This window comes from Equus quagga, chromosome 14 (assembly GCF_021613505.1).
Source record: "Equus quagga isolate Etosha38 chromosome 14, UCLA_HA_Equagga_1.0, whole genome shotgun sequence".
Lineage (NCBI taxonomy): Eukaryota > Metazoa > Chordata > Mammalia > Perissodactyla > Equidae > Equus > Equus quagga.
Window position 1 is genome coordinate 40,557,529 of NC_060280.1, and position 27,797 is coordinate 40,585,325.

The 27,797-nt window shown below is 40.0% G+C and overlaps 1 protein-coding gene across 1 annotated transcript in view; it reads right to left on the reverse strand.

Annotated features, from left to right (window-relative positions):
* Positions 1 to 1,202: 1,202 nt before the first annotated feature.
* The window catches only part of RAB38 (RAB38, member RAS oncogene family), a 57,184-nt gene continuing 30,589 nt past the window's right edge, over positions 1,203 to 27,797 (reverse strand). The window contains exon 3 of the mRNA XM_046638459.1: positions 1,203 to 2,233. Within this exon, the coding sequence (XP_046494415.1) occupies positions 2,081 to 2,233 (153 nt within the window). The 3' untranslated portion in view covers positions 1,203 to 2,080. The remainder of the gene's footprint in view (positions 2,234 to 27,797) is intronic.

A 27,797-nucleotide genomic window follows, 5' to 3' on the forward strand; every position in this document is an offset into this window, starting at 1 on the left:
TCTATGAATTCAGCCTCCTTTAAAACTCTGCTTCTCCTAAAATCAAACCTTAGCCTGATTTTCAGCATAAGCTATCCTGTAGCTGAAGGAAATGAGGCTCATTTTGATTGTTGCTTGGAGGTCTTTAAGCTTTAACACCAGATCCTGAGTTGGGTGTTGGCTGACCCAAGTCTGTAATTTTCTTCCTACAGAGTTTCTGTGGAAGTTAACTAACTCCATAATCGCATGTCTTTTAAACACAAGATCAATAGAATTTCCTTCCATCTAGAGCTCATCCCAATCCACCTGATGAGAGTTTTAGTAATTAGAGTGCTACAGCTTGCAGGGATTAACTCTACCACATTACCCACCAGCAAGGGTGTCCTCGCTGGGTGGTGATTGACTCAATTCAAGAAGCTAGTGTTGAAGATCTGCTTCCTAGGCCACCTCCATCCCAACTAACTTAGGCTGGATTTAAGCCCTCCCATAAAACCCCAAAGCAACGATTTGAGTGACAGTAGTGTATCTGGGAGGTGAGCCCAGGAAGCAGCAGTGGAGCACTGGGAAGTGAGGAAAGAGGGAAGGAAGCCAATAAAGGATGAGTCATATGGGAAGGTTTCCCTTCTGGGAACCAGGGGCTTAATCCCACCGGGGACGTCTGAGACTCTGCATAGAGCATGCCTCAGAATTGTCTTTCCTGAGGGACAAAGAACCTAGGGAATTATTCCCTAGTTCCTGCTACCATTGGTTGAGGGCTGCTCCTGGATACATTAACTCCCTGACACTTCTGGCCTGCCTGCCTCATGGGTCAAGTGCTCCAGAGGTCAGGGAATGCTCTCAAAGAAAGGATTGCAAACACTTACAATAGGAAGCTGTGTGGCTGGTGCTTATGGAAACACTGAATGCCAAGATAACATGGGTAGGACACCCAATAACATAATCTGCTATAAAAAGTAAAGCTCTTGTGAGTGTATTATGAATATCAATGGAAAACAATGCCATTAAAAAGTAGTAGCTACTCGCAGCATTTCAGCACCACAGCCATTGTGTAAAGCAAGTTACCATGATGCATATTTTAGTTGTTTCTTTGTATGTTGATTGCTCTGGCACATTTCTTGATCAGAATATATGAGGATATATTCCTCTGCTTACCCAAAAAAATGTATATACACTGCTTACTTTCTTGGCCTAAATGCCGATATGAATTGTAGACACAGATGGAATAGATTTATCTCAGTTTTAATAGTGTCCAGCAGTTTCTTTACATGCACATTTCCCATCTCCTTTTTGAAATCAAATTTTAGAAATGAGTCTTGAGAACCATGGATACACCATCAAGAAAAGAATTCACAATACTAAGAAACTTAAAGCACATTCAGAAATAGGGAAAAGCATCTTTTAATGTTTTATTTTTCACTTGTGAAAGTATATATACTATATGTTACATGTACGGAAGAGTCCCACAGCTTGAGTCAGAGAAAGCAAAGAGGGGGCACATCCAGGCGGCAGGTCTTTTCATATAGTTTTCAGTTAAACCAACAGTCAGGGCATGGCAAGTGACAATAAAAGCGACAAAAGCACAGGAAGCCTGTGTTCCTGACTGAAGAGCTAAATCAGAGACGACACTTAGGTCTGTGGAGAATGGAGGTCATCTCTGGAGACAGCACCGTTTCTACTTCATAGGTCTGTCAGACCAGCTGAGAATGTCCTGAAATCTGGACAAAGACCCCAGGGGCAGAGTGAAAGCCAATGCTTAACTTGACAGCTACTCTGCTCTGTCCCCTTGTCTTTAAGACCCAAGGCCTTGGCTGATTCTGAGAAGTAAATAACAGAGCAGACTCTGGCCCTGCAGACTTGTGGTCAGCTACAGAATTTTGTAACAGATTAAATATTTAAAAAGCTTGTAAACACTGTGCTGATGTTGGGGAAAACATAAAAAGAACATTTGCTATTTCTCTTTCTTATGGAAAAGATACAGACATATATCTTTGGCTTGCCACATGTGTATCCCTATCCTGACATTTACCCAAAATGGTAGGAATTGAGACACAATTCATGAGATGATGGGATTATTTCCATCATATGCCAGCAAAGGAGCCTACTAGGATTTGGCACAGCTAGAGCAGCTGACAACCTTGGACGACGTGAGGCGGGGCTTCACAATGTCCGGTTCAATTGACTCCATTAGGTCGCACTCATTTGCAAGTATATGTTTCACCAGGCATCTGGAGGCTTCATCAATGTTTATATTTTCCTAGGGGGAAAAGAAAAAAACAAAACAGCTTTTCTTATTCAATATTCTAAAATAATGCTGGAGCAGAGACCTATATGTGACGAAAGGGAAGTATTTGTGGCCATGCATTTAAATAGCTCTTCCTATGCCTTATCCATGCATCCTCTTTCTATTCACCTCACTCTCATTTATTCCTTCAAAGAAGTTTACTTTTTAGTTCTTCACAAAAGTGAAAATATTTATTTGTTTTATCAATTAGGAGAAATAGTGTTTGGTGGGCCCACTTAGCATGTTGAATTTAAGTTAGAGGACACTTTTCTTATTTTTACATACTCTTATAGCATAATATTGCAGAAAACATATGAGTCTTCAATCTAACTTAGGTTCATAATTGGCTTCCGCCACATACTATTTGTGTGACCTTGATATTAAATAGGAATAATGACACCTCTTAGAGCAGTCGTTAGCGGTTTCACAACTGCTTCTGGCTCTCTGCCTTCTGGCCAGATGGTAGAAGAGCACTGCTCTGCCCTCTTTGAAATTAGGCATGGGCATGGGACTTTCATTGGACAACAAAACGCGAGGAGAAATGACGTGTCTCACTCTCTCATATAGAAGCAATAAGAGCCAATGCTCAGTTCACCATGTTCTTTTCTCCCTGTTTCTGCAATCATGGAAGCACAGAGACAGAGAATTCTCCTGGCCTAGGTCTATGAATGAGGATGGAGAAGAGCCAAGTATCCCATGATGATGCATGTAGCATGAGTGAGAATTATGACCTTGTTGTTTTAAGCCACTGAGATTGGAGTTTATTACTGTGACATTACCTAGACAATCCAGATGGATATAACTCTTCAAAGGAAAATATGAAATCAGAAATATGAATCTAGTTTCAAGAAGGAAATAAGCTTCAATTTGGGAAAATGTAGAGCAAACATCCGAATCTAAAATATATTGTTTATTCAGTTACTATAGATTAAATTGTCTTCTCTCTACTAGTCATAAAACTGAGAAATACAGCACATTTACTATCAATGTACCACACAAAAAACCTTGATCTTCAGGAAAGTCAAGTTGACTGTTTTTTATCACAATTTGTAGAATTCTCTGACGTGTTTCCTCACATTCAATGTAAAGAGATAAAGACTTTCTTGTCAAATTGTTTTACTCCAAAACCTTGTTGTTCAACCTGAAGTGTAACTACTTATTCCTAATTTTTGTATGTATGTCAAAGTTATTGATATATTTTTGATATATTGATACATATCAATGGATATATTGATATATTTTTGAGATCATTGCATGAAGTTATATTACATGGCAAGTGTAAGAGGTAGTGATGGTTTCCAAATGGTCTCTATAGCTAATAACATTAGATGTAAATATTCATTAGCATGCTCCCCATTCTTCAAGTCCAGCCCTGGGTCACCTACGACAAAAGCTTAAGGTAACTTTTTGAGTTCCAGACAACAACCTGATTATATTCTCCCATTTATGGAGTCTTAATAGAAATGCTTCTGAGGATTTCTAAATCTAAAACAAAGTGAAGATCTGCTTGCTTTTGTATTGTTTGTGATGTTGTTGTTGTTACTGGTTTTCAACCCAGACCAGAATCACGTCTCTGAGCCTCCCTTTCCTCATCCATACAAAGTTCTTGATGGTAATACTTATCTAATAAAAACTTGCTTCTCAGGGCTAGCCTGGTGGCGTAGTGATTGAATTTGCACACTCTGCTTCAGTGGCCAAGGGTTTGTGAGTTCAGATCCCGGGCACGGACCTACACCCAGCTCATCAAGCCAAGTCGTGGCAGTGTCCCATATACAAAATAGAGGAAGACTGGCACAGATATTAGCTCAGCGACAATCTTCCTCATGCAAAAAGAGGGAGATTGGCCACAGATGTTAGCTCAGGGCCAATCTTTCTCACAAAAACACACACAAAATTGCTTCTCTTTATGGGTATAGAGGTCATTGGTGCTTTCACCAATGTGTACGTGCTGGGTACTTTATATACATAATCTTATTTATTCTATTTAAAGCCCTATAAGGTAAGGATTCATTTTTGTTCTTACTGATTTTCTTGTTATTGTTGGAGTGGGGGTGAGTGGCCTTTCCACCTTCAGCTCAGACACTTGCCTCACTCCGTGGAAGCCAGTCCATAGACAATACTTTACTTCTCCCCTCTTCCCAATTGGGCCAGCCACTGTGCCCTCAAGTCACTGCCCATGCTTGGCATGCCTTCTGCCACTCTTCCTCTTCCTAGTGTCATGCCCAGGGGTCACATTTGAACCACCTGCTCCCAGGCAGTAATCTGACCTAGGCAGGGCTTAGTTCTTTGGGACAGACCCAGCTTCATGTTCTGATCTTGAATCTAGCTGCTTGTTTATGTGACTGATTAGCAGGCTGGTCCAGGTCCTATACTGCCTCCAATTCAAGGAAAGTTCACTTAGTCTTCCAGGCTTTGGCCCCACAGGCCAGCACATCTCACTAAACAAGTTCAAATGTGGGTGATTTCAAGGTGCTTGCCCAGCCATTAATAAACCAATACTTGTTCCCATTTGGCTATTGCTTGCGTGTTGGGGAAGGAGGCAACAAAATCCCACCCCAAATACCAAACACAGATATCATCAGACCTGTCTACAGGTAAGAAAACCTAAGTTTAGAGAGATTAAGAGACTTCCCCAAGATCACACAGTAGATCGGTTGGAGGGCCAGAACTCACACCGAGGTCTTTCTGACATCAAAGCCTGGTTCTTACCAAGCCATATTCCTTTTCAAGACGGTTTGAAGGTCAAGCGCAAAAACAAAAAAAGTTCTTATTACAGTGTTAGGCCCAATAGACGCAAAATAAATCTCAGTTCTTTTCTCTTTCATACGTTAGAAGAGAAACATATTTATATGACAGGAAGAACAAGTTTTAAGCATTAAAAAGGGCCCTTTTTACATACAATGTAAGTTAAATTTGCCAGCAGTATTTTTCAAACCTCTACTCATATACTAACAAGCCAGTTAAACAAGGTTTTCTTCCGTTAATGTGCAAATTGTCAAAATCTACTAATGAGGAGAGGGAAATGCTAGTATAGACAAATCAATGGAAATCCATCATCACTGTGAGAAAAACAACTAAAACCTAAGCCCAATTAGTGGCAGCCTTGCAGAATCTTTTTTTTTGAGGAAGGTTAGCCCTGAGCTAACATCCATGCCCATCTTCCTCTGTTTTATATGTGGAATGCCTGCCACAGCATGGCTTGATAAGCGGTGCATAGGTCTGTGCCAGGGATCTAGATCTGCGAACTCCAGGCCCCGAAGCAGAGAGCACGAACTTAACTGCTATGCTACCGCATGGGCCCCCAGGATCATTTTAATAAAAGATGAGATGATGCTGGTGAAATTGTTCGTGAAGTTTAACACACTGAGTAAAGACTAGTTGGTGTCAGGACTAGGACATGAGACCATGGAGAATGGGGCTCTAGACAAAGGAGACTGTCAGACCCAGAGTGGCAGTGACTACTTTTTGATTGTACAGAGGAACAAAGTAGCAGTTCATGGTGACTGAGCTACATTCATTCATTCAATTAATATTATTTAGATTCCCACTAAGTACTAGGCATACAAAGATGATAAATTAAGCCCTGTCCTTGACTGAGCCTACATACTAGCAAGGTAAACAGCAAAGGCATAATAAGGTTGGAAAAGGTATCTGAGGCCAGATCACTGTAGAGCCTTGAATGTTAAGTTGGCCAGGGAGGTAACTGAGATCTTTTGCAGGTGAAGTGTCAATAAATACAATACAATGCAAATCCATTATGAGGCACACCATTCAGACTCTTGGCACTCTGTTATCAATTAATCAATCAGTAGGTATTTAGCAAATAGCTATCATGTGTACCACAGTGCTGATTGTCATGGCATATCCATTTCAAATGACAAATTTCAAGAGGAACCCAGAAAGAAGAGCAAATTCTTATTTACCACTATGTTTACCACAAGTACACTACAAAAAGGGGAAGTGTCTAGTAGTATTTGGAGCACAGGCCTGAAGCCAAACTCTTCTCTCGGTTCCCCCGCTTTCTGGTTGTGCGACCTTGGAAAAATTACTTTAACCACTACAAGCTTCAGTTTCTTCATCTGTAAAAAGGGAATTGTTAATACTTTATGGGCAATTGTTAATACATTAGTACTTAGAACATGTGAAATACTTCAAACAGGGAAGGGCATAGAGCACGCATTCAATAAATGTTATCTACACCTTCTCCTCACTGAATCATCAAGAGAACATGATAACGTGTGTGTTCTATTCCTTCGTTTGCAGCTGAGGAAACTGAGATTGAGAAGGATTAAGTGGCTGGCCCCAAGACACACACTAGTAAGTGGTAGGGCTGGGTGTGAGCCCAGGGAGAGGAGTAAACACGAATATTTGCCACGATATTTACCGTATGCTTGCTACAAAGGCTGGGTGTACAGTGTTTAGAGCACAGGCCTGGAGCCAGACACTTAGCTCCCCCCAAAGAATTCCCCAAATAGAGAAAGATTTCCCGAAATAGATGAAGGAACAGCATGGGCAGAGCATGTGTTTCAGCATGAAAAGGGTAGGAGCATGCAGTCAGGGCCTCAGGCAAGGCCGATTTGTATCGTTGGTCCTTCTGTCTTTCTACACAACATTGAAGTCACAGCCAAGGGCCTGGACCAGGAGAGGGAATAGCAAGACAGAGCATACTTCCCTCTCCCCTTCTGTCCTGTCCCGGGCCAGCATGTTTAATCAAACCTTGCCTGACAGAACGAGAGGTTCAGACCCTTTGAGCAATTATATCGCAATATAATTAATTGAGCTACTTGGCATCCAAGTAGACATAACCAAGCCCACATTTTCTAGGCTGGCTTGAGTGCAAAACAGTACCTGGGAATTTTTATTTGTATTCATTCTAGAGAGTAGTAACAACATCTCCAGGAGCACCTTCTGCTATAAAGGAAATTTATATATTCTCTGACTTCCAAGACATGTACACTTAGACCAAATCTGACTGTGATTAATTTACACATTTGCAATATGACAAGATGGTCTATTGTGCTGAATGCTTTAGGCTGATGTGCGCTCATCTTTGTGCCTCTGCTCAGAATCTTTTCATTTATATCAAGAAGCATGCCTGAGAAACAGGCTTCAAATTCCTAACAAAGCATTTTAGTAAAACAAATGGTAGTAACTCCGACTTCTTACTGAGTGTTTACTCCGTGCTGGCCACAGAGCAGGTGCTTTACTTAGGAAATAATGTTCACATCCAATCCTCACAAAAATCTATTAAAGGGTTAGTAGCCATACTTTGAAGGGAAGGAAGCTGAGAGACAATAAGGTTAGGTAACTTACCCAGAGCAGAATGGAATCTTGGTCAATCTCTCATTCCAACCAAGACTGCCTTAACTCCGGTTCCTATCCTGCTCCCATACATTACATTACAGCATCCCCCAGAGTTAAAATGGATATTAAAATAGTTCTATTTCTAAAATAGTAATTTTCAATTCCAGCTGCATATTCAAGTCTCTTAGAGAATTTTTTTTAAAAAATCTGTTACCAGGGCCCTCCTCCCAGACATTGATACGCTTGGTCTGGGATGGATATCATCCAAAATACCAGCAAGGGATTTTTTTTAAAAGATTCTCCACTTTTTAAAAAGGTGTATCCAGGTGTGAGACACACTTGTATAAGTAAGAATGCTTTAAAGGCTCTCCTTTTTACTTCAATAGTGAACTTTCTGGAAATATCATTTAATATAGTGATTTTAAGTTGTGGTGATTCTGATCTTCCTGTAGAGGAAGGCATATAAATCTAAGTATCCGAGATCTTGGGTACTTCTCAATTTTTTAATTAGCTCTTCAGAACATCTGTCTGGTGGCAAATTATTTAATTTCTGATCTCCAGTGCCAAAGAGCAAAAATATTCTAGCAGAAAACTTTCACATCTGCCCAGTTAGATGCTGGCAAAGAATGCATCCTCCCTTAATCTTTCTAAATACATCAACCTCAAACAAAACACCAAGTGTGCCAGAGGCTCCGAGGTTAGGGCACTAAATTCCTCAGCCCTGTGAAATTTTAATTAGAGCAGATGGCCCGCCGGATAATAACACCACTGTAAGAAGTCTTACACAGAACAGGGGCTTTAAAATCCTTTCTCCAAGTTCAGCACTTGTTTATTGAACACATTAGTGCCAAACGTGTCACTAGCTTTCACTTACTGGAGTTCATATCTAACACGAGGCGAGCATGGTGGACACTTGTATTTTTGCCTGCTCACCACTTCTTTCCTCCTTCATCCCTAATAACACTTCCCCTGTCCTTTGGGTAACTGCTGCCTCCCACTGCAATCATGAGCTTCTACTGGGTCTCCTCCAAACTCACCCCCATAGCTCAGACATTGTTCTCAGAAGTTGGCATTTCATTTAATCTTCACAACAAAGCTGAGTTGGGAGGTATTGTCCTTATCTTACGGATGAGGAGAGTGAGGTTCAGAGAAGTTAAATGACATACGCAAGGTCTCAGGGACAGCAACGGGCAGAATCGGGTTTCCGATGCCAATCCTCTAAACTTCTATATTTTCTCTTTTTCTTCTCCTTGCTGACTTCTTAGAGTCTATGCTAACAGTTTGTTAGTGCCCAAGCAAAGGTCTGCCTGAGCCCAAAGCCCATGGTTTTCCACTTTGCCACACTTTCTACACGAAAGGTGTAAATGGAGAGTGTGATTCAGACAAACCAGGTCCTAAGCATGCCGTATTGTCTGAAAGTTACCAGACTTTATCTAATGAGGACTGGGAAGGAAAGATGGAGCCGTGTTGTCACTGATTTCAACACAGGACAGAGTCACATTGTCAGCATGGAAATACAGGATAGAGGGAAGAAGAGGAAATAAAATCAGCTTCAAAGATGGAGTCCCTCTAACAACACCTCTCCCACCCCACCATAGCTCCAGCTCAGCCCCTGTCCTGGATGCACTAGATGTCAAAGCCCATTTCAAACCCTCTTTCTCCCCTCTTATCTATAGCCACAGGGCCTCATACCCTACAGCGCTCTTCCCTTTTCTCCCTCCAATCACTCTAGCAACCTCTGGAACCCCACTTCAGCGTGAAACTTCCCCAAGCTTATGGAGAACCACCCAATATTAAAGAGGGAGGGACATTAGATGCCACTAATTCAATGCTCCCTTTGACACATCAGGAAATTAAGACAAAGAGAAGGAAGGTGACTTGCCTGGCATCACACAGGCTACCTCTTAGCTCTTGCTGCTTGCACACCTCTTTGCTTCTGGAAGTATTCTCTTTTCTGAGTAGGCTTTTCTCAGCACTACAAAATGTACCCTCAGTGCCCCCTGGCACTTTCTACCCACCTGGCATTTATCACTGACTCATAACTGTCTGTTGTCTGTGTCCTTAAAGACAGGGATCCTATTTCATTACATTGTGTTCCTGGCTCCCAGCACAGTGCCTAGTGCCTGAGAAATCTCTAACCAATATTACCCAAATTAGCCGATACCTGCTGATAACTTATTATAAGCCAGGTACCGTGTAAGTACTTTACCTATGTTAACTAAGTTAATCATCTCGAAAACTCATGTGAGGCAATAGAGGTATAGACAGGTTAAAAAATTTTCCCAGGGTCACACAGCCAACAAGTCAACTTTCTGGCACCTGGTTCTGCAGCCCATGCTCAACCACCATCCCTGGGACCCCTGAAAGTTCCAGCATTGTTAAACGGCAAAGCCAGACTCAAGCCCAGAGTTTCTGCTCTTCACCTACCATGTCATACTCCTCTCTGCAAATGTTCGCTGAAGGAACAAAGAGTCAAGTCTCTCAACTTGATGGCCAGTGCTTTCTAAATCTCAAAAATTATGAACGAGCAGCCTACAACATGTCATGTTTGACCCACAGTTATTTATTTATTTTAATGTTAAATGTCTTTAAATGATACACATGCATTCTGTATCTGCCACCCATCTTACTCATTTCTGTCAAATTCCAGGCTCGTGGAGGAATCTGACTTCACCATCCTTACCTCCTCTCCTCCACCAGGCCTGAGTGCACTAGCACCAGGCTGTCGCAGTTCCCAAGGTCTTGTCCAGAGTTTACCATTCCCGCCATACATTTGTCAAATCCAATATGCACTGTATGACTTACCACAAATGACTATCATGAATAGAACCTTCACAGATTTTGCCTCTGTTAACATGTGTCTTTCAAGGTATTGTCTTTTAATTTCCATCACTGTGAGTCTTATACTGAAACAGTGCTGGAGCACCCAAAAATCAGTCTCGAAAAGAGAAGAAAGAATAAACATAAGCATAAAAACTATCATTTAGTCAGACTTCACAAACCCCGTTAATGAAGACGCAGCAGCCTGCAGTTAAAATACTTTCTCGTTCATTGTCCTGAGAAGACAAATGACCCACCAGATGCAAAATATTAATAATAACAATTGCTAACGTCTGTTGAATACTTAGATACTATGCCATGTACTCTTCCTATATCAACTCATTTAACCCTTGGGACACCCTGGGAGGTGGATATACTATTAACCTATTTTATAGATTAGGAGACTGAGACATATATATGGTAAGCGACGCAGCCATAGTATTTGCTGAACTTATTCAATTAAACTTAAAGTCATATTTATTGAGTACTAACTATGAGCAGAAATTATGTGTTTTACAATCCATTTCGATTGTGATTAAATGCTTTCATTCTGACACCTCTACGTGCCAAGTCTGAGAACCAAGACTGGAACACTGTTGTCCCAGGAAGCAGCAGGGTGTAATGGAAAAACAATGAGCTTTGGAGGCAAGCATTAAAACTTGGTTTTGCCACTTACTGTGGGACCAAGGGCAGGTCCCAAGCCTGAGCCTCCTCTGCTTCACCTGTAACATGAGGCCAATGACACCTACACTGCATAGGCTTCTGGGTGGAATTAAATGATACACACAGATGAGCAACTAGACATGACATGTAGGTGCTCAGATAAATACTAGCTCCCTTCCAGTGTCTCCTCTTCACCTTCTCCTTCAAGTCATTCTTCAGGAATCATCTCTCAGAAGAAGTCACCTCTGACTCCCCCAGGCTGGGCCAAGCATCCCTCTCTTTTGGCACCTATCACTGGTCCATATGTGATTGCTTGTTTGCCCTACTGGATTGGGGGCTCCTGGGGGTTCCATTGCTATATCCTAGTGTTGAGCACAGTGCCTGCACACAGTAGGCACTCGGGAGATATTGAGTAAATGAATGAAGAAATGAATGAAAGAACAAATGAATGAATGAACGAACAAATGAATGAATGAGTGAACACAGTCCTCAGAAGAGTAACAAGTTCAGGCAACTTGAAAATAATTTTAGATGTGGGTGATTTCTTCAGGGAGAGAAAAGGAAAACATACTCACCACAGAATTTGCTTCACGAGTCAAACTGCCTGCTCTTATCTGGTCCTCCAGTTATGACTTGACACCATTCTTTTTAGGTGAAATGGAAGGAAGACTGACTGAACCAGTTGATAAAAACTGAGCTGAGCTACTAAAGGCTTCACAGTCAGACAGACCTATGTTAAAGTATTGATTTTTCTCTCTTAAAAATAATTCTTTATACCCTGTTGTCCCAAAAGCTGTTTCAGATGACTTCTGCTATTTAATAAGTAGACAAACTTAAGTAAAATGTTTAATTTTCCTGGGTCTCACCTATCATTTAGAGACAATAGCATCCACCTGGCAGAACTATCATATTTGGGGTAAAAGTACAGGTTGGGTAACATTATATATTTTTTATGACTCTATATTATACTTTTATTATTTTAATGTCATCTTCTCTTAAAAACTTTTATGAAACTAAATGAATGGTCAATTCTAGCTTAATAATTTCTTTTCAGTCCTCTAGTTTATCTTTTCTTTATAGAAAACACTTTAATTCTTTAGTAGAGAGTTTGTCCAGCCCTCAACTAATTATTTTATTTATTTACTTATTTATTTTGAGGAAGATTAGCCCTGAACTAACATCTGCCGCCAATCCTCCTCTTTTTGCTGAGGAAGCCTGGCCCTGAGCTAACATCCGTGCCCATCTTCCTCCACTTTATTTGAGGGACGCCTACCACAGCATGGCTTGCCAAGCGGTGCCCTGTCTGCACCCTGGATCTGAACTGGCAAACCCTGGGCCACCAAAGCAGAACGTGCAAACTTAACCACTGAGCCACTGGGCCGGCCCCCAGCCCTCAACTATTTCTTTAGTAGAGAGTTTAGTAGAGAGTTTGAACCTCTTTCCGCCACCATTGTTAGAATAACGTTATAACGTTTGGGTGAAAACATATAGGAACAAGAACTATGTGTAAAAGTGGATAAGTTGATAAAACTAGGCAAATCCATCTTTTAATCACCTTTTTGTGTTTGGAATGTCATGCTACTAGCTCACTACCAGAAATTTGGCCTCAAGCCTAGAACGAAGTCTGCTCCTCCCTAACAAATCCCCGATGTGTGACTCCTGAATTCCACAGTCAGATAGCCAGTCATTCCTAGCCTGGGCAACCTCCCTGAGGCAGCACTGAGCACATGCTGTCTAATTTTCATCCTCTGATGTGGAATAACACTATCCTTTTCTTCATTCTACAAACTTGTAATAGCAAAGAAAGAGGAAAGACATCAATTTGAAGTGCCTATCAAGTAATAGTGAAATATCATGTAACTAAATGAAATAATTTATTACTCAGTAAATAATCATCGGGCACTTTCCATGGACCAGGCGCTATCCATCAAAGTCTTTACACTCTGTGTAATACGCTATGGAGCAATTATTTGTTAGCCCAGGACTCTTCTACCTCTGCTTCAAGATCATGATGGTGGCATGTTCCTTTCACACAATCACTGTGATATTACACCCTAGGTCAGGCCCTGGGCAGTCTTTTCTCTGGTCACCTGCTTCCATTTTCTTCTCACGACTATCATCCTCCATATTCCTGCCAGACTGTCTCCTGACTACCCTAGTCAAAGTGTAGAGACAGTCATACCTCACCCCCAATTCCAAGCTCAAAAAAACTTTGTTAGTTCACATTGCCTGCTCAGAATCAGTCCAGACCACTAAATTGAGGGCCAACCAATACAGCCACCACTTGCCTCTCTTGTCTCACCACCAATGGATCTCCTTACTTAGCTAGGTTCCAAGTGAACTAAGCCACAGGCCATTCCCTCTAGGCGCTTTTCTTGGGTGATTCTTACTCCATCTCTATCTGTAGATCCTCTGCCCAACCCATCTCATTTGGAAGTATTTAGCTGCTGACATCTAACTGATTCACAAGGATTTCACTTTATTCTGCTTTGAACTTTTGAAGGAAATTTAGGTACGTTCCCCAGTTTCAGAACTTCTGGCCATTTGGAATTTTTATTATTTGAGTTTGTTTATTTAAGACAAAAGGTGCAGTAGAAGGACTCAGAACCATCCTCCCTCTGCCAGTGCTAGCTGTGTAACCTCAGGGAAGGCACCACAACCTCTCTCTGAGCCTCGGTTTCTTTACCTCTAATCTGTGGTAAAAATAATGCCAACTTCCCAAGGTTGTTGAGGATGTGTATAACGGAGTTGAGATATGTGAAAGAATTCAGCAATAGCGCTGGCATACAATAGGCTCTGGAAAGAAAATAAAACACTTGGGAAACAATATAACATTGCATAAATATTATTATTATTATTAAGTTGGACATGAGACTGTTTGGAGGGACAAACATCCTTCTTATTTAGAGTAAGGTATCGTAAAGGAGATTCTGAAGTTTTATAAGATGGTATGGGAAAAAAGGCATCATATGTTTAAATAATTTTAGGAAACATTAAGTTAAAAGTAATTCAAAAATGTTTCTTTCTCACAGGATTCCTCAGAGTCCTAGAAGCTCACAGAATGTGGCATTTGATTGAACTTCTTGCATTAAATGGAAGAGATTTAGCATCCAGGGTGAGGGGAAGCAAAGCAACATGGCAGAACTGGGAGAAGAGGGTAGAGAGTCGCAACAGTAGCGTAAACAAAGAAAAGGCAGATTCAGGTGAGGCCGGGAGAGCCAGAGAGAAACAGGCACTTCCCCCCTCCCATCTCCAAGCAGAGAATGAGCATGCAGTGCTTCATAAACTTGTCTGATCACAGAACTCTTATCTCCTGCTCCGTCTTGCAGGGCTAGTGCTCCTCTTTGCACAATTTGGCATCTATTGATCAGGAGTAGTGGTGGTATATATGGGAGTGGTCTTGGATAGCATGGGTTGGGGTTGATAGAGACATTTATTACAGATTTTGTATTATACTTATGGTTTTTTACCTTTATCTAAGTAGTGTTACCCCCATCTTTACACTTCTCCATTTTCCTGAGCCTAGCCCCAAATGAAGTACTTGTGTTTTAATATGACTTTAACAGAGTAGAGTGAGATAATGCTAATAACAAAGTTGGGAACAATGAGCCTGATTGTTTAGGAAAAGGTCCTGACGTTATCCACTCTGGTGAGCCTTCTCTGACCAATGCTGCACTCCCTAACCTGAGCTAGGTTGGGTTGGATAGCTCTCATAGGTGCTTCCACAGCAGCCCCCTATAGTAGCCTCAATCACTCATGATTGCAATGGCATTTAGAAATTTACCTTCTCACTACATAGCAAACTTCCTGAGAGCAGAAGTGCCACTTTTATGTACTTGGAGTGTTACCAGCAGCTTATACAGGGCCTATTGGCATGTATATGCTCAACGAGTAACTTATGAACGAACTGGCCTGTGAAATGGAAAGAAAAATGGACTAATACCAAGTAAAAATCGCAAAAAAAATATTGCAAGCTGCTCTATGTTGAAATCTATTTTGCTGAATTTTCTTTCAACTCAGGACAGCTTTGGACAATTAGGAGACCTGGGTCGTAGCTGTGATGTTGCTACAAGTGAGCTTAGTCACTAGAAACAGATCAAGTCTTCTCTCTGGCATCAGTTTCATCAACTGTGAAAGAAGAGAATTTCTACTGTGCTTTTTTCCAAACAGGATCAAAGGTGACTCTTGAGACCATCTCCAGTCCTTGACTAATGTAGTTAAACTTGTGGAAGTCCTAAGCATAATGTTCCCTTAATAGCAGAGATTTCTCAAATTGAGAATTTAAGAACAACATGTTTATTTAAGCAATCATTTACTAGAGCAAGTGCACTCTATCAACCTATTAGCCATAAGTTTTTGGTTGCAAAAATCAGAAACCCATTGAATTGTCTAGGTCATCTGGAGCAGAGCTCCCAGGAGTGATGGAGAGACTCAGGCCACTCCAAGAACCTTAGGAAATAAAACTAGGCTCTCAAACACACTTCATTTTCTCTCTGCCCAGCAGCTTTTTGCATATAAAGAGAGAGGTAGCTGCCAGTAGCCTCTGGGCTTACATTCTCATAGCTTTGCCATCAAAAGCTCCTAACCCAACACTCAGTTGGAGAAATCCTGGGGAAGGACTCTGAAAGTTTGGCTTCAATCACATCTTCACACTTGGAATTGAAGCAACTCTGAGTCCAGGAGAGAATGTACCAGGAGGGACCCCACTTAGCTCATGTGGGCACTACTGGCCAATTACTAGGACTTGAGAGACAGAGTATGTAGGAAATGGTAACGTCTATTTGGACAACCTATGAGGAGAGCTAAATGGGAATGGTTGGGAGTAGAAGCATAAAACTGGTGATGGAGAAATCACTGCAAAATCAGGAAACCCTCAGTTGTGTTTACTATATAGCTTCATGGACGTTTACAATCATCTACACCAACGTAGGTGGTATGTATTTACATTTTAGACATACATAACAATCGTGATTTTAAAAAGAAACAGAAAAGTATTTTTCCATAAAGTTGAGCACTATCAAACAGATACATATCTAGTGGCATCTGATAAAACTTTAACATACGCAGAATAAAGTGGACAGTTTAGGCTCTTATGTTGGACACGCAAAAAGAGGAAAATAGAGTTGAAACATAAGTGAACTAAAACGAAGTACCTCTTCAGAAAGGCATAAAGAAGTTGCTTCACAAATTTTTCTGTGGAAAAGAAAAAGGAATAAAAGAGGCTTCTTGGAACTTAAGACTTAACCTCAGTTCTGATTTTTCTGGTTGTTTTCACAGAATTCTACTGAATTAAATAGATTCAAAAGGACAAAAATTTCCCCAGATAAAGGATATTTATGCTTCAAATGTAAACTTTAAAAATGTTAACTTTGTTCCTGAGGACCACTTAAGAATGCAGTACATGCCTTCTTGCAGTGTAAAATATTATTCAGAGACAATTTAGTTTTTCTTGCTGACCCTGGGTTCCTTTCACTTCTTCTCTCTTCCTCCTTCCGCTGATATTGTGTATGCAGCTATATGTCTATAACTAATAAGCCAACTCTTTGAATTGACACCCAAGGATAAATATGACTTAAAACGGGTAGGATGAAGTTCTTTTTAATAAACACATATTCCTGATTAGAAGGAAACAGACTAAAATGTTAACAGTGAAATCAACTGGTAGTTTGATTACAGATAGTTTTAATCTTTTATTTTATAATTCTGGTTATTTTCTAAGTTATTCATAAGGCATATATACTGTTAATATTCACATTCAAATATGTAGAACAAAGAAAACAAGAATGATTAATTTTGAACCATGAATAGTCTAGGTCCTAATATGTTAATTTTACCCCAAAGCCCAGACAACAAGAAGGAAACAGCACATCTATAAATATTTCATGAACTGGAAAATATAGATATACAAGAATGAATGGAAACTTATGTAGGTTTTTCCTACAGATGGAAAACAATCCATAAGATTGAGTTTGGAGAAAAATAAGGACAAGAAATTCAGAAACGGAAATTCTAATTATACAACCATGAGTAACCCAATGAAGATGAAAGAGGAAAGAGATCTAAAAGAAACAAGTTTGACTACAGGAATATCTCAGGTAAGGTCAGGTTTAAAAATAATGTACAAAAGATAGAAGGAGAAGGGAAGTGAACTCAGAACAGATTCAAGGGTGGTCTGAACTCATCCAAATAGGGTGAGGAAACTCAAACCAAGTCGGAGGACATGCCTGGAGAAAATGCTACAGGCGGAAGAAGACAGTATTGGGGTTTATTCAGAGCAAAAGTATTACCAGAAAAGGACAGACTAATGCTTGAAGAATATGGTGAGATGTCAACAGATGACACAGAGAAGGCACACCTAACACAACAAACTAACTTCATTTTCTTCTGTAATAAAGACTCAGATTGAGCCATCAGGAGATGCTTTGCGCATCTTATCTTTAATATAATGCCCTTCATAACGTTCTGTGGACAAGGTGGCTATGGGTTGGCTCCAAAATAAAATGGGTGAACTTAATTGGCTCAAACAGCGCCTGAGGACTACTAACTAATTATTTAATTACATTAAACAAGAAGCATAGTTTCTAAGGCAGTGGCACAGAGCTCAAATCTCTGTCGGGAACTAACCTCATTTTAACCAGAAGTTTGGATCAAGTCATAAAAGGCATAATTAGCAAATTTTTGTTAGATACAAAGATAAGAAGTAGAACTGACATGATGAAATTTGGAATTTAGGGTTTTCTCATAGAAATATGAACACTTTTGTTCATTGTTGGCAAGTATAAATTAGTTCATCATTTTTGAAAATTTACATGAAAATGTGTAACAAGAAACATAAAAATGTCTATTCTCTTTGATCCAGTAATTTTACTAAGAATAAAGCCTGATAAAATAATCTTAAATATATAAAATAATTTATGTTTAAAGGTACTTATGATGACATTATTTATAATAATGAAAACTGAAAACCACCAAAATGTACAATAAGAAAAGAAACTTAATTATAGGGGGTATTATGGTGCATCCTTATGATAGCATATTATCCAGTTACTAAAAATTATATTTACAAAGAGCTCTCCATGGAAAATGCTCACGATAAGCTTAAAAGTTGCACATAATATGATGTAATTACAAAATACAATAGTGTTAACAGTGACTAATCCTGTGTGGGAGCTTAGGTATGATTTTTTTTTTCACTATGAAGTTCCATTTTTCCTAAACTAGATAAGATTTATTTTCTCTACTTTGGCATTTCCATTCACATCTTAGCTGTCTACACAATATGCAGTATCTCTTCTTTTCTAATAGAATCCTCCTTACATGTGGGTAGCAAAAACTCAAAGTCCCTGGCTTTCCTGTGCTAAGCATAGTTATGACTAATGAAATATAAGCAGAATTTGGGTGGGGCTTCTAGTGAAACCATTGTTTCCTGAACTTTAGAAGGGGGAGCCAGGCTCAGCTGTGACATGACTTTTACCCCTAACCTTTCTAGAATACTTGCTCCTGTCTAGAAACCAGTAATAGGCAGAAGTCTATGCTGTCCCCAAGATTCCCACCTCCTGGAATATGTGACCCACTGAATGTAGATGGGACCTGTGAATGCGATAGGATATTCACCCCCTTGATTAAATTACCTCATGTAAGACTCATTCTGACCTTGAAGAGGTAATCTGCGACCTTGTGATAAGGTCACATGGCGAAAGGTGGCTAGGAGCTGAGATCAGCCTCTAGGACCGGAAAGCAAGCCCCAGCCAACAGCCAGCTGTCACTGTTTTCAGGGTCTCTTTCAAATGTATATGAGCATAACCCTAACCGAAATTGACATTGTACTTTTATAAGCAAAAATAATAGATTTAAAATGAAACTACAATCATAGGTTGAAGCATCAGAATAAAATTTAATAGACATTAATATAAATCCTACACTTGGGTTCAAATTATCAATAGCTTAAATGCATAACACCTTACTGGACAGTATATCTGCAAAAATAAAGAGGCTTTTAGATGGCCATGAGTGCAGCATGTGTCAACAAGTTGATCCAGCTGTTAAAAAGAAGTTAATACAGTATAGAACTATATAAAACAGAAATGCAACCTAGGCAAGTAATTTAAAGCCTCATTATACCATGCTCTGTTCAGTCTATGTCTGGTATATTGTCAACAGATCTGATCACCACACTAAAAAAATGGCATAGGGACAGATCACAGAGTTTCCAGGTAGGGGAACCGGATGGTAAGGGTTCTTAAAACCAGTTCACAAGAACAACAGGCAGGAGTTCTTAACAAAGTCTGACAAAAGACTGAAAAATCATTCTGTGCTAGGGATTTGTGATAGCCAAATAAGAAAGTAGATCATAGAAACTTTCTGAGTTTGAAAGTACTACAGAAAAGTTAAATATTATCATTTTGAACATTCTTGGCAAATAACCAAAGCTGACTTTCAATCTACAAGATGAATTTAATTTACAAAGTTTCTAAATATTTTGGCCCTTTCATAGACCTGAAACTTAGGTTTGCACAATTGCTCTTAGAGTTAGATTTAAATATCTCCAACCACTCTAAAACCTAGTGAGAGCCATGCTCCAATCATATCCTAAACACCTCTGACCTATGTTAGAACTCCCAGTGACTTGAAAGCAAGTGCACTGTTGACAGCATAGACAGAGACGATCATTTCATCACCCGACTTTCTTACTATGATTTTTAGACCCACCAACCAGCAGAAACGTAGTGAATAAATTGAAGTTTTGATGACCTAGAGAGACAGAGAGAGAGAGAGAGAGCCAAGGCTATGTAATCTGGCTTTTTTCTCATTCAACATCTTCCCACTTTACTACTGAGAAGAATAGCACAGGAAAAGAAGATGAAAACTCAGGCTAATTAAATGTAATCTTATTAGAGTAGTACACTGAGAAGAGTCCACTAAGTTCCAGTTTTAGCCATTTTGCAAAATACCTATGCCCTCTACTACTTCCCCTGTGTGTAGCCTCATTTTCTCATCTAAATATGGGAATGCCCAGAGATTGCTCCTTGGTCCTCTTACCTGGAGCCTGGACTTTTCTTCTGAACTCCAGAACCACACACACCTCAACTACCTACTTGACATCTGCTCTTAGCTGTCTTCTACATTTTAACATGTACAAAACTGAGCCTTGACATGTCTCCCCACTGACACCTCCACATCTCAGGACTCCCATCTCAGAAAATGGCAACTCTATTTTCCCACCTGCTCAGGCCAAAAACTGTGGAGCCATCCTCAAATCTTCTCTTTTTCTCATTATCTTTATGCAAATTGTCAGGATATCTTATCTGCTGTATGTTTAAAAATACATTAGAGTTTGACTATTTCCCACAATTTCTATTTCTTAGATACTGCACAAGAGTCCTAGCTGATCTTCTGCTTCCAACCTTTCGCACTACAATCCAGGCTCAACATAACCACGAGAATGAATGATTGTTTATGTCAAATCATATCACATCTCTGATCAAACGCAATGTCTTCCCCTCTCACTCAGAGCAAAACTCAAAGTTGTTGCAATGCAACACGACTTCATCACTTCTCTTACCTCATCTCTATCATTCTATTAAAGCACAGCTGTCAGTTCCTGCCACAGTGCCTCTGTACATGCTATACCCTCTTCTTGGACCATTCCTCTTCCAGGAATCTATTATGGCTCAATATTATCCCTCTTTCAAATCTTTAATTTAAAAAATGTCTTCTCAGTGAAACCTTTTCTGGTCACCTGTCTAAAATTGCTCTCCTCCCTGTATCTCCTGCATAAATGCCACACAAGATCTAGATTCCTTCCCTGCTTTAATTTTCTCCTTAGCACTTAGTTCCACTGACAAACTATATACTGCACTTATTTATCTTTTTATTACCTATCTCCACTTCTACAATGCAAGACCCACGAAGGCAGGGTTTTTTCTGTTATCTGTTTATAGTTGTCCACTGATCTAGCCCTGGCACCTAAAACTGTGCTTGTCACATGAAGGAGAGGTGCTCAACGAGTATTTGAAGATTGAATGAATGAAACCATAAAATAAGTAGGTAGATCACAAGATGCTTTTGAAGTATTCTCTAGATCTAATTTTCCTGGGGCTCCATGCAATGGTAGAAGAAGACACAATAACATGATAATCTGGGGGTTAAGTATGGGTTTCTATTACTATGGTAACACTAGATCTCTTTAGACTTTGATAATTTGACTTTTCTGCTCATTTTTGTCCTTCTTCACAAAAATCTGAAACACAAAGACTAAACTTATAACCAGATGAACCAGAAGGGTGGTAATTATCTTCCCAAAAGAATTCTTCCTTTACAAAGGGGCTCACCAAGAGAGAGCTGCCATAATGAGCCCCTTGAGGTAGCGTTAAAAATGGGATTTACACACAACGTTTCAGAAACATTGTATGGGTAATGCCAGGCACCCCATTGCTGACAGCCTTTCTTTCATTTTGTGAACCCTGGGGAACATCAAAGTAAATGACTTGCCTTATGGTTCACAAAGATTGTGCCTATACTAGAAAATTCCAAGTGAATAGAATTATAAAAGTTCTCAACTGCTAACTTCCCTGCCCTGGAGCAATCTTTGACAGGCAAAATTATTCTCAGAAGATGACTCCACTTCATTTAGTTCAAGGAAATGAATTTGCAACTCTTGATTTTTCTGTCATTGGCTTTTCTACATTATTCCTAGGACAATCTAATCACTTGAGAATATCCCTGGCCACGTCAGGCTTGCCTAGTCTTTGAACAGTGCCCCAGCATGTTAGGTCAGTGAACAGGCTGCTGAGGAGCTGCTGCTGCTGCTTCTCACTTATGTCTAATGGGATATTGATTTTTCCCCCAATAGCAGCAGGCTCTCCCAAGAAATCAATACGTCACTAGTCAGTGAAGCAGAGAGAGATGAAATAGAAACCTTGGGCAAGCAGGGCTGTCACCCACAAATCTAAGGGTGCTTCAAAGCTGGCAAACAAGACACATCAAAGAAGGTAAAGAACCACAAAACAGGGGACAAACAAAATCAATACTGAAAAAAATGAAGTAACCTGGGGAGGGAGAAGGCAAACATGTCTTAGAAACAAAACCCCTCCTGAAACAAGGAAGCAACCCTTTCCAGAAGGTTCTGACAATGGTTCCAACAGAGGAGATAGAGCCTTTACCTATTGCTTTTCTTTTCAAAGTAGAAAGCAGAGATAGCAAGCACCAGATAGAACCAGAAGCAATCAGACCTGAGTTCCAATCGTAGCTCTGATACTCACTAGTTGTGTGACTTTGGGTAAGTTACTTAAATCCTGCTATACTTTAGTTTCCACATTATAAAATGAGGATAAAATCACCCTAATTTTAAAAGAAACCATAATGAGTTAAATTATATAATGACTAAGACTGAGCCAGAAATAAAGTAGACAGTCAACAAAAGGTCAAAGAGAATGGGTTCATTCCAGTTAAACATGGCAGACTGAGGGAATATGTTTATTTCCCTTCCTTACCAAAACTCTGAAAAAATTATTTCAAAGAAACAAAATATTTTAATAGAATCTCAAGAGTTAAAAGAATGAGAAAATGTGCATCAGCATTCAAGAGATTTCAACACATTTTTAGAAATTTGAAAGTAGTGGAGAGTAGTAGTGGATTTACTAGGGTCTGAACAGCATGATCCAAAGGGTGTGTAAAGGGAGATATGGATAATAGAGAGCTCAGTAATTCCCAGAGAATCCAAAAGAGTCTCAAGACTCATATATTGAGAGTAGCTGAAATCAGGGGGACTGGTTGAAGGTCAGTATAGGGCATGTCAATTGAACCCCTTCCTCATTCCTCCACATAGAATACCACCAGCTAGGCATCTACACCCAAAGTCAAATACTGCTTTATCCTTTGAATAAACCAAAGAAAAAACACTTAAGAATCAACAGACACCAAATAATTTTCCTATGTAGGTGATATGGGACTGAAAAAAGAGTCAACTAAAAGTCTGCCAATATGGCACTGGATTACTTCTTCCCCCATCACAGAACTCTGACATCCAACCACTAGCAGGAGAGAAGAGTTCTGTAGAGAAAAGACCTCCACCAGCTCACATCTGGGAGTCCCCAGTGACTGCCAACCTAAAATGAAACCCACTCATCAACAATCAACACAGCCACTAATCACTAAGCCTACTAATACACACAGCGCTTAGTATCTGCTTTTGATGGTCTTGTTCCTAAGAAAGAATGTCCTGTCAAGGATCATCAGTTGTTTAAGGGGAACAATAAACATATAACAGAACAAAATGGACTGAAAAAAGAACTCTAATGAAAGAGAGAATGCAGGAAATAGAAAAAAAACTTCAAAAAACTAATTAGCATCTTCACAAATACAAGAAGCTGTTACATTCTTAACTAAGAACAGGATGCTACAAAAAGGAACAATCAGAGAATAGGAAAGCTCTTCAAAATTAAAACCATGATGGCTCAAATTAAAAACTATAATCAAAGAGTGGAAAATTAAGTCAAAGAAATATGGAGAATAAAATAAAAATTACAAAGTGCTGAAAATATGAGGGAAAAAAAAAGCATAATAGGTTTACAGACTTACTTCAGGAGGTTACACCAAACCAAGAGTTCCATAAAGAAAAAACAAAGAAAATGAAGAGGAGAAAACCAGCAAAAGAAATTATATTTCTCAGAACATAAGTTTCTAAGTTGAAAGAGCTCACAGAGGGCCCAGCATAATAAATGAACAGAGGTTCACATGGAGCATAAGATTGTGGAGTTTCAGATTACCAGGGGTAAAGAAAGAAATGATTCCAATAACTGCCAGAAAAAAGAAAACAGCTTACATACAAAACTTTAAGAACCGGAGTATTACGAGATTTCGAAAGAACCACACCAATGGCTGCACTACAATGGAGCAATGTGTTCAAGTTACAAGGGGAGATCATTATCAACCTAGAATTCTATACCCGTGTAGACAATTAAAATTGTGTGATGGTTAAAAACACGTATATGAAGATATCAAGGACTCTGAAACGCCCACGCAGCTTTTCCTAAGCAGTTGCAGGAAGCAACGTTCCAACAAAACGAGGACATAAAACTGGGATCCAGGCAGCAAGCAATCCCATCCAGGAAAATGACAAAGAAAAGTCCCAGGATTACAGCTGTGGGTTGGGTCTATAGGGCAGTCACATTGGATGAAGAAATTAGGGCCTTTAGGATGGAGGCCATCAGGAAAAAGAAGTATCAAAAGAATAAATAATACTGTGGAGATTTTTCAAAACATTAAGGAATAAAGATGGCAAATTATGTGAGAAAATACTGGTTTCATATCTAATGATATATAGTAGGATTTTTGTTATGATGCAACTAAAAGCAATGATAGAAATCTACCGGTAGGATAGGGGGTGGTGGTAGGAAGGCCAGAAAGTTAAATCCTCATCTAGTATAGCAGGTTGTCAATGGGTATGTCTAAATGTAGGAAATCAAGAAGAGCAATACAAGTATTATTTAGACATAGAGGTAAAAAAAAAAATAAAGAACAAGGGCTTTGAATAGAGGCATATGGATTCTAATTCCGACTCTGCCACTTCCTAAGTAAATCATTTAACTTTCTAAGCCTCACTCAGTCCCTTACTATGTAACCTAATAATAGTATCGAGTTCACAAGGACATAACAATAGCACCTAGTTCATAAGAGTTTGTGAAAAGTAATGAAATAACTAAATCAATGACTTAGGACAAGGCCGGTAGAGAGTAAGAACGCATTTCATAAATATAAGTTTTTCCTATTATTCCTAATATTAGGATTCTTTGTGGTCTTGTATTAACAATTTTCTGATGACTAATAAAGCTAGGTAACACTTCAAGAGTGACATGTTCCTACTTAGATATCTTAGAATAAAGATGCAAAGCTTGTCTTTGCTTTTTAAAACACTCAAGGATTCCTAAAGGGCTTCCTAATGCCCCTCTGCACAGCATCCCTTAAAAAGGAGTCCCTCTCAGAGGGCCCCTTGATGACGCAGATCAAGGAGGCTGCCTCACTCTCAGATAGAGGTAACAGCTTGTCCTTCACGTACTCTCACAGCTGTTGGGGAAGCTACCAGTTTTTATGGAACTTCATACTGTATGATAATTATTTGTTTACATGGGTTTTCTTCCAGGAGACTGGAAACTTCTTAATGGGAAGAAACTGTGCCCTTTAGCATCAGTGCCCCAGTGCTTAGCAAAGTGCCTACCTGAATACATGGTAGCTATTCAAGGAATACTTCAGAAATGAATGAATGCATGACTGAAGGAGTGAGTGAATACACGAACAAAGTCTAACACAATGTATCTTAACCAGAGTGCATATCAAAATCACCAAGGGCTAGTTATCCAAAAAACACACATTGGATTCCCCTCTAGACATGTCTGAGAGCAGGGCCGAGGCATCTAAAATTTTAACATGCTCCTTAGGTGTTCCTGATGTACAGGTCTATTCAAGAATCAGTGTCACTGGATAGAGTTCTGAAGTCAATCTGAAGTCTGATTAAAATTACTGAAAAGCCTCTCTGGAACTCCATTTCTTTATTAGTAAAAAAAAATCCAAGTATGATAGTCATCGTGTGTGGCTCAAATGACAGCATCCGAAACAAATGGGAGATACATGTAAAACAAGATTATGAGAATTGCAATGAGAAGAAACTTGCTAAATTCTCGTCCCTGGGTGTGAAGGAGAAATAAGCTGGATAATAAGATCCAGGTTCTTGCAGGATGCTATGTGGCATCACCAGGAAAGAATTCTGCAGTTCTCAGTCTAGGGCCCAAGGCATTAAGGGGGGCTGTTTCCTTCATCTTCATTTTTCTTCTCTACTTTCCCCTCCACTCTGCAGGGTACTATAATCTCCCTGCTGTGCAAAGTGTCCAGAGAGTTTTCTGGATGAAAGGAGTTACATAATGTTGACTCTTTCTGGGAAATACAGCAGTAAATTAATTTTTCTACTTCTGCACAGTTCTCTAAAGACAGAAATACCTCACAAAGGGCAGGAAAAAGAATAATAGAGTAAAAGAATCTTCTGAAAGAGTTGTTGAAAAGCACTGCAGCAAACAATTCTGTTCCATCCAATAGACAATGACCAAGTACTCAACCTCTGTGTACGAGCCCCTGAGCTGGTAGATGACCAGGAGGATGTCACAGTGCAGTGCAGGAGCCAGATCCATAAAGAGAGAATTTTAACATAATGTAGTAAGAGGGAGGAGAGACCATCTGAGAGTCACTAATAGATGGTGCTTGAGCCAAGTCCAGAAGGAAGAGTGAGAGACAGCTGGCTAACTGTAGAAAGCATGTTCCAGACAGGGGGACTACAAGATGTGAATAGGGGGCTTGATGCAGTTTAGTATCACAAGGGGATAAATGGAGGGAAGAAGTAGGAGATAGACCTTGAGAGGCAGAGAAAAGCCCCCTTATGGGGTTTTGTATGCTCAGGAGCTAGGGGTTTCTGAAGATGAGTAATCTGGTTCCATGAGTGTATAGCTTGGATGTCTGGGTGGATGTGAGGTCTCCAAATCAGATGACATGATTTTCAGAAAAGCTGATGAATTCAGTGTCAGACATGATGGGTTTGAAGAGGTGTCTGGGTGGTATCGAAGTAGAGATCCAGAGGGATATGGAAGCCTGAAGTTTGGGAAAGAAGTCACGGCTGGAGCTAGAGATCCAGGACAGCTGACTCCAGAAACAGAGTTTGGTCGTATTCACTCATTCCCTGGATCTTGGAACAGAGCCATGTCTACTAGTGAAGACCAGAGACCATATTCAGTCAAGGTCTATACCCAGCTGCACCCAGGCAATGGTTTCACTTCCAAAGGCACCAGGACGCTACCTGCTTATTCCATCTTCCATCATCTACACTTTTCCACATGGCTCATCGGTGCTGTGGATTAAGCTCAAGACAGGATAGAGCCTCAGGAGCACCCTCACTCCTTGAAATTCTCAAAGACAGGCACATAGGTCTTTTTCCTTAAAATAATTTTACCAAAATAATTATGACGGGGAGCTAGGACAGAATTTTTTTAAAGTGCAAACATGGGAAATTTTACACAGACCTCACACTCTTCCTGCCTATAATTTCTGGCTCCTTTTCTGAGATAGCACCAGGAAGCTCATTATGTTCTTCCCTCCTTTAGGGTGGGGCTTATACCTCCCTCCCTTCAGTCTCCAGTCTTCCTTTAACTAAACTCATCATTTTCCAACTTTGGGTTCCTGTTTCTGCACCATGCAGAGGTTGCAACACACTCCCATGGGCACCACTCTCAATACACAAAGTGATTCTCAAAGGGGAAGGGTGGAGAGCAAAGCATTCTCAGCCAGGTCATTTTGCAAAATCTGAGAGTTTTGTTTTCAAAATCTCCTCCCTCCCTCTTCCCTGATTTTGATCCCCTACCCCAACATAGAACTCCTGCTCTAACTAACTAGAACTTTTTCTTCAGGAATCTCCTAACTCCAACACATTTTTTCTAAAGATACCTTTGGAGAGGAATTAAGCAGCTGAAGGCACCATGGGCTGGCTATAGAACAGGGTCCATGCTTCAGTGGGCAGGATGGCCTAGGAGACCTCTGAAATCGTGTACAATTTTTGCATGCATGCGTATTTTTTTAGAAAGATCAATCATTTATTGCATATTAACAAACTTCCAGGAATTTCACACTTATTAACACTGATTCTTACAACAGATCAATAAAGTACCATCCCCATTTTTCATATGAGAAATGGAGGCTCAGCATGATTAAGGGA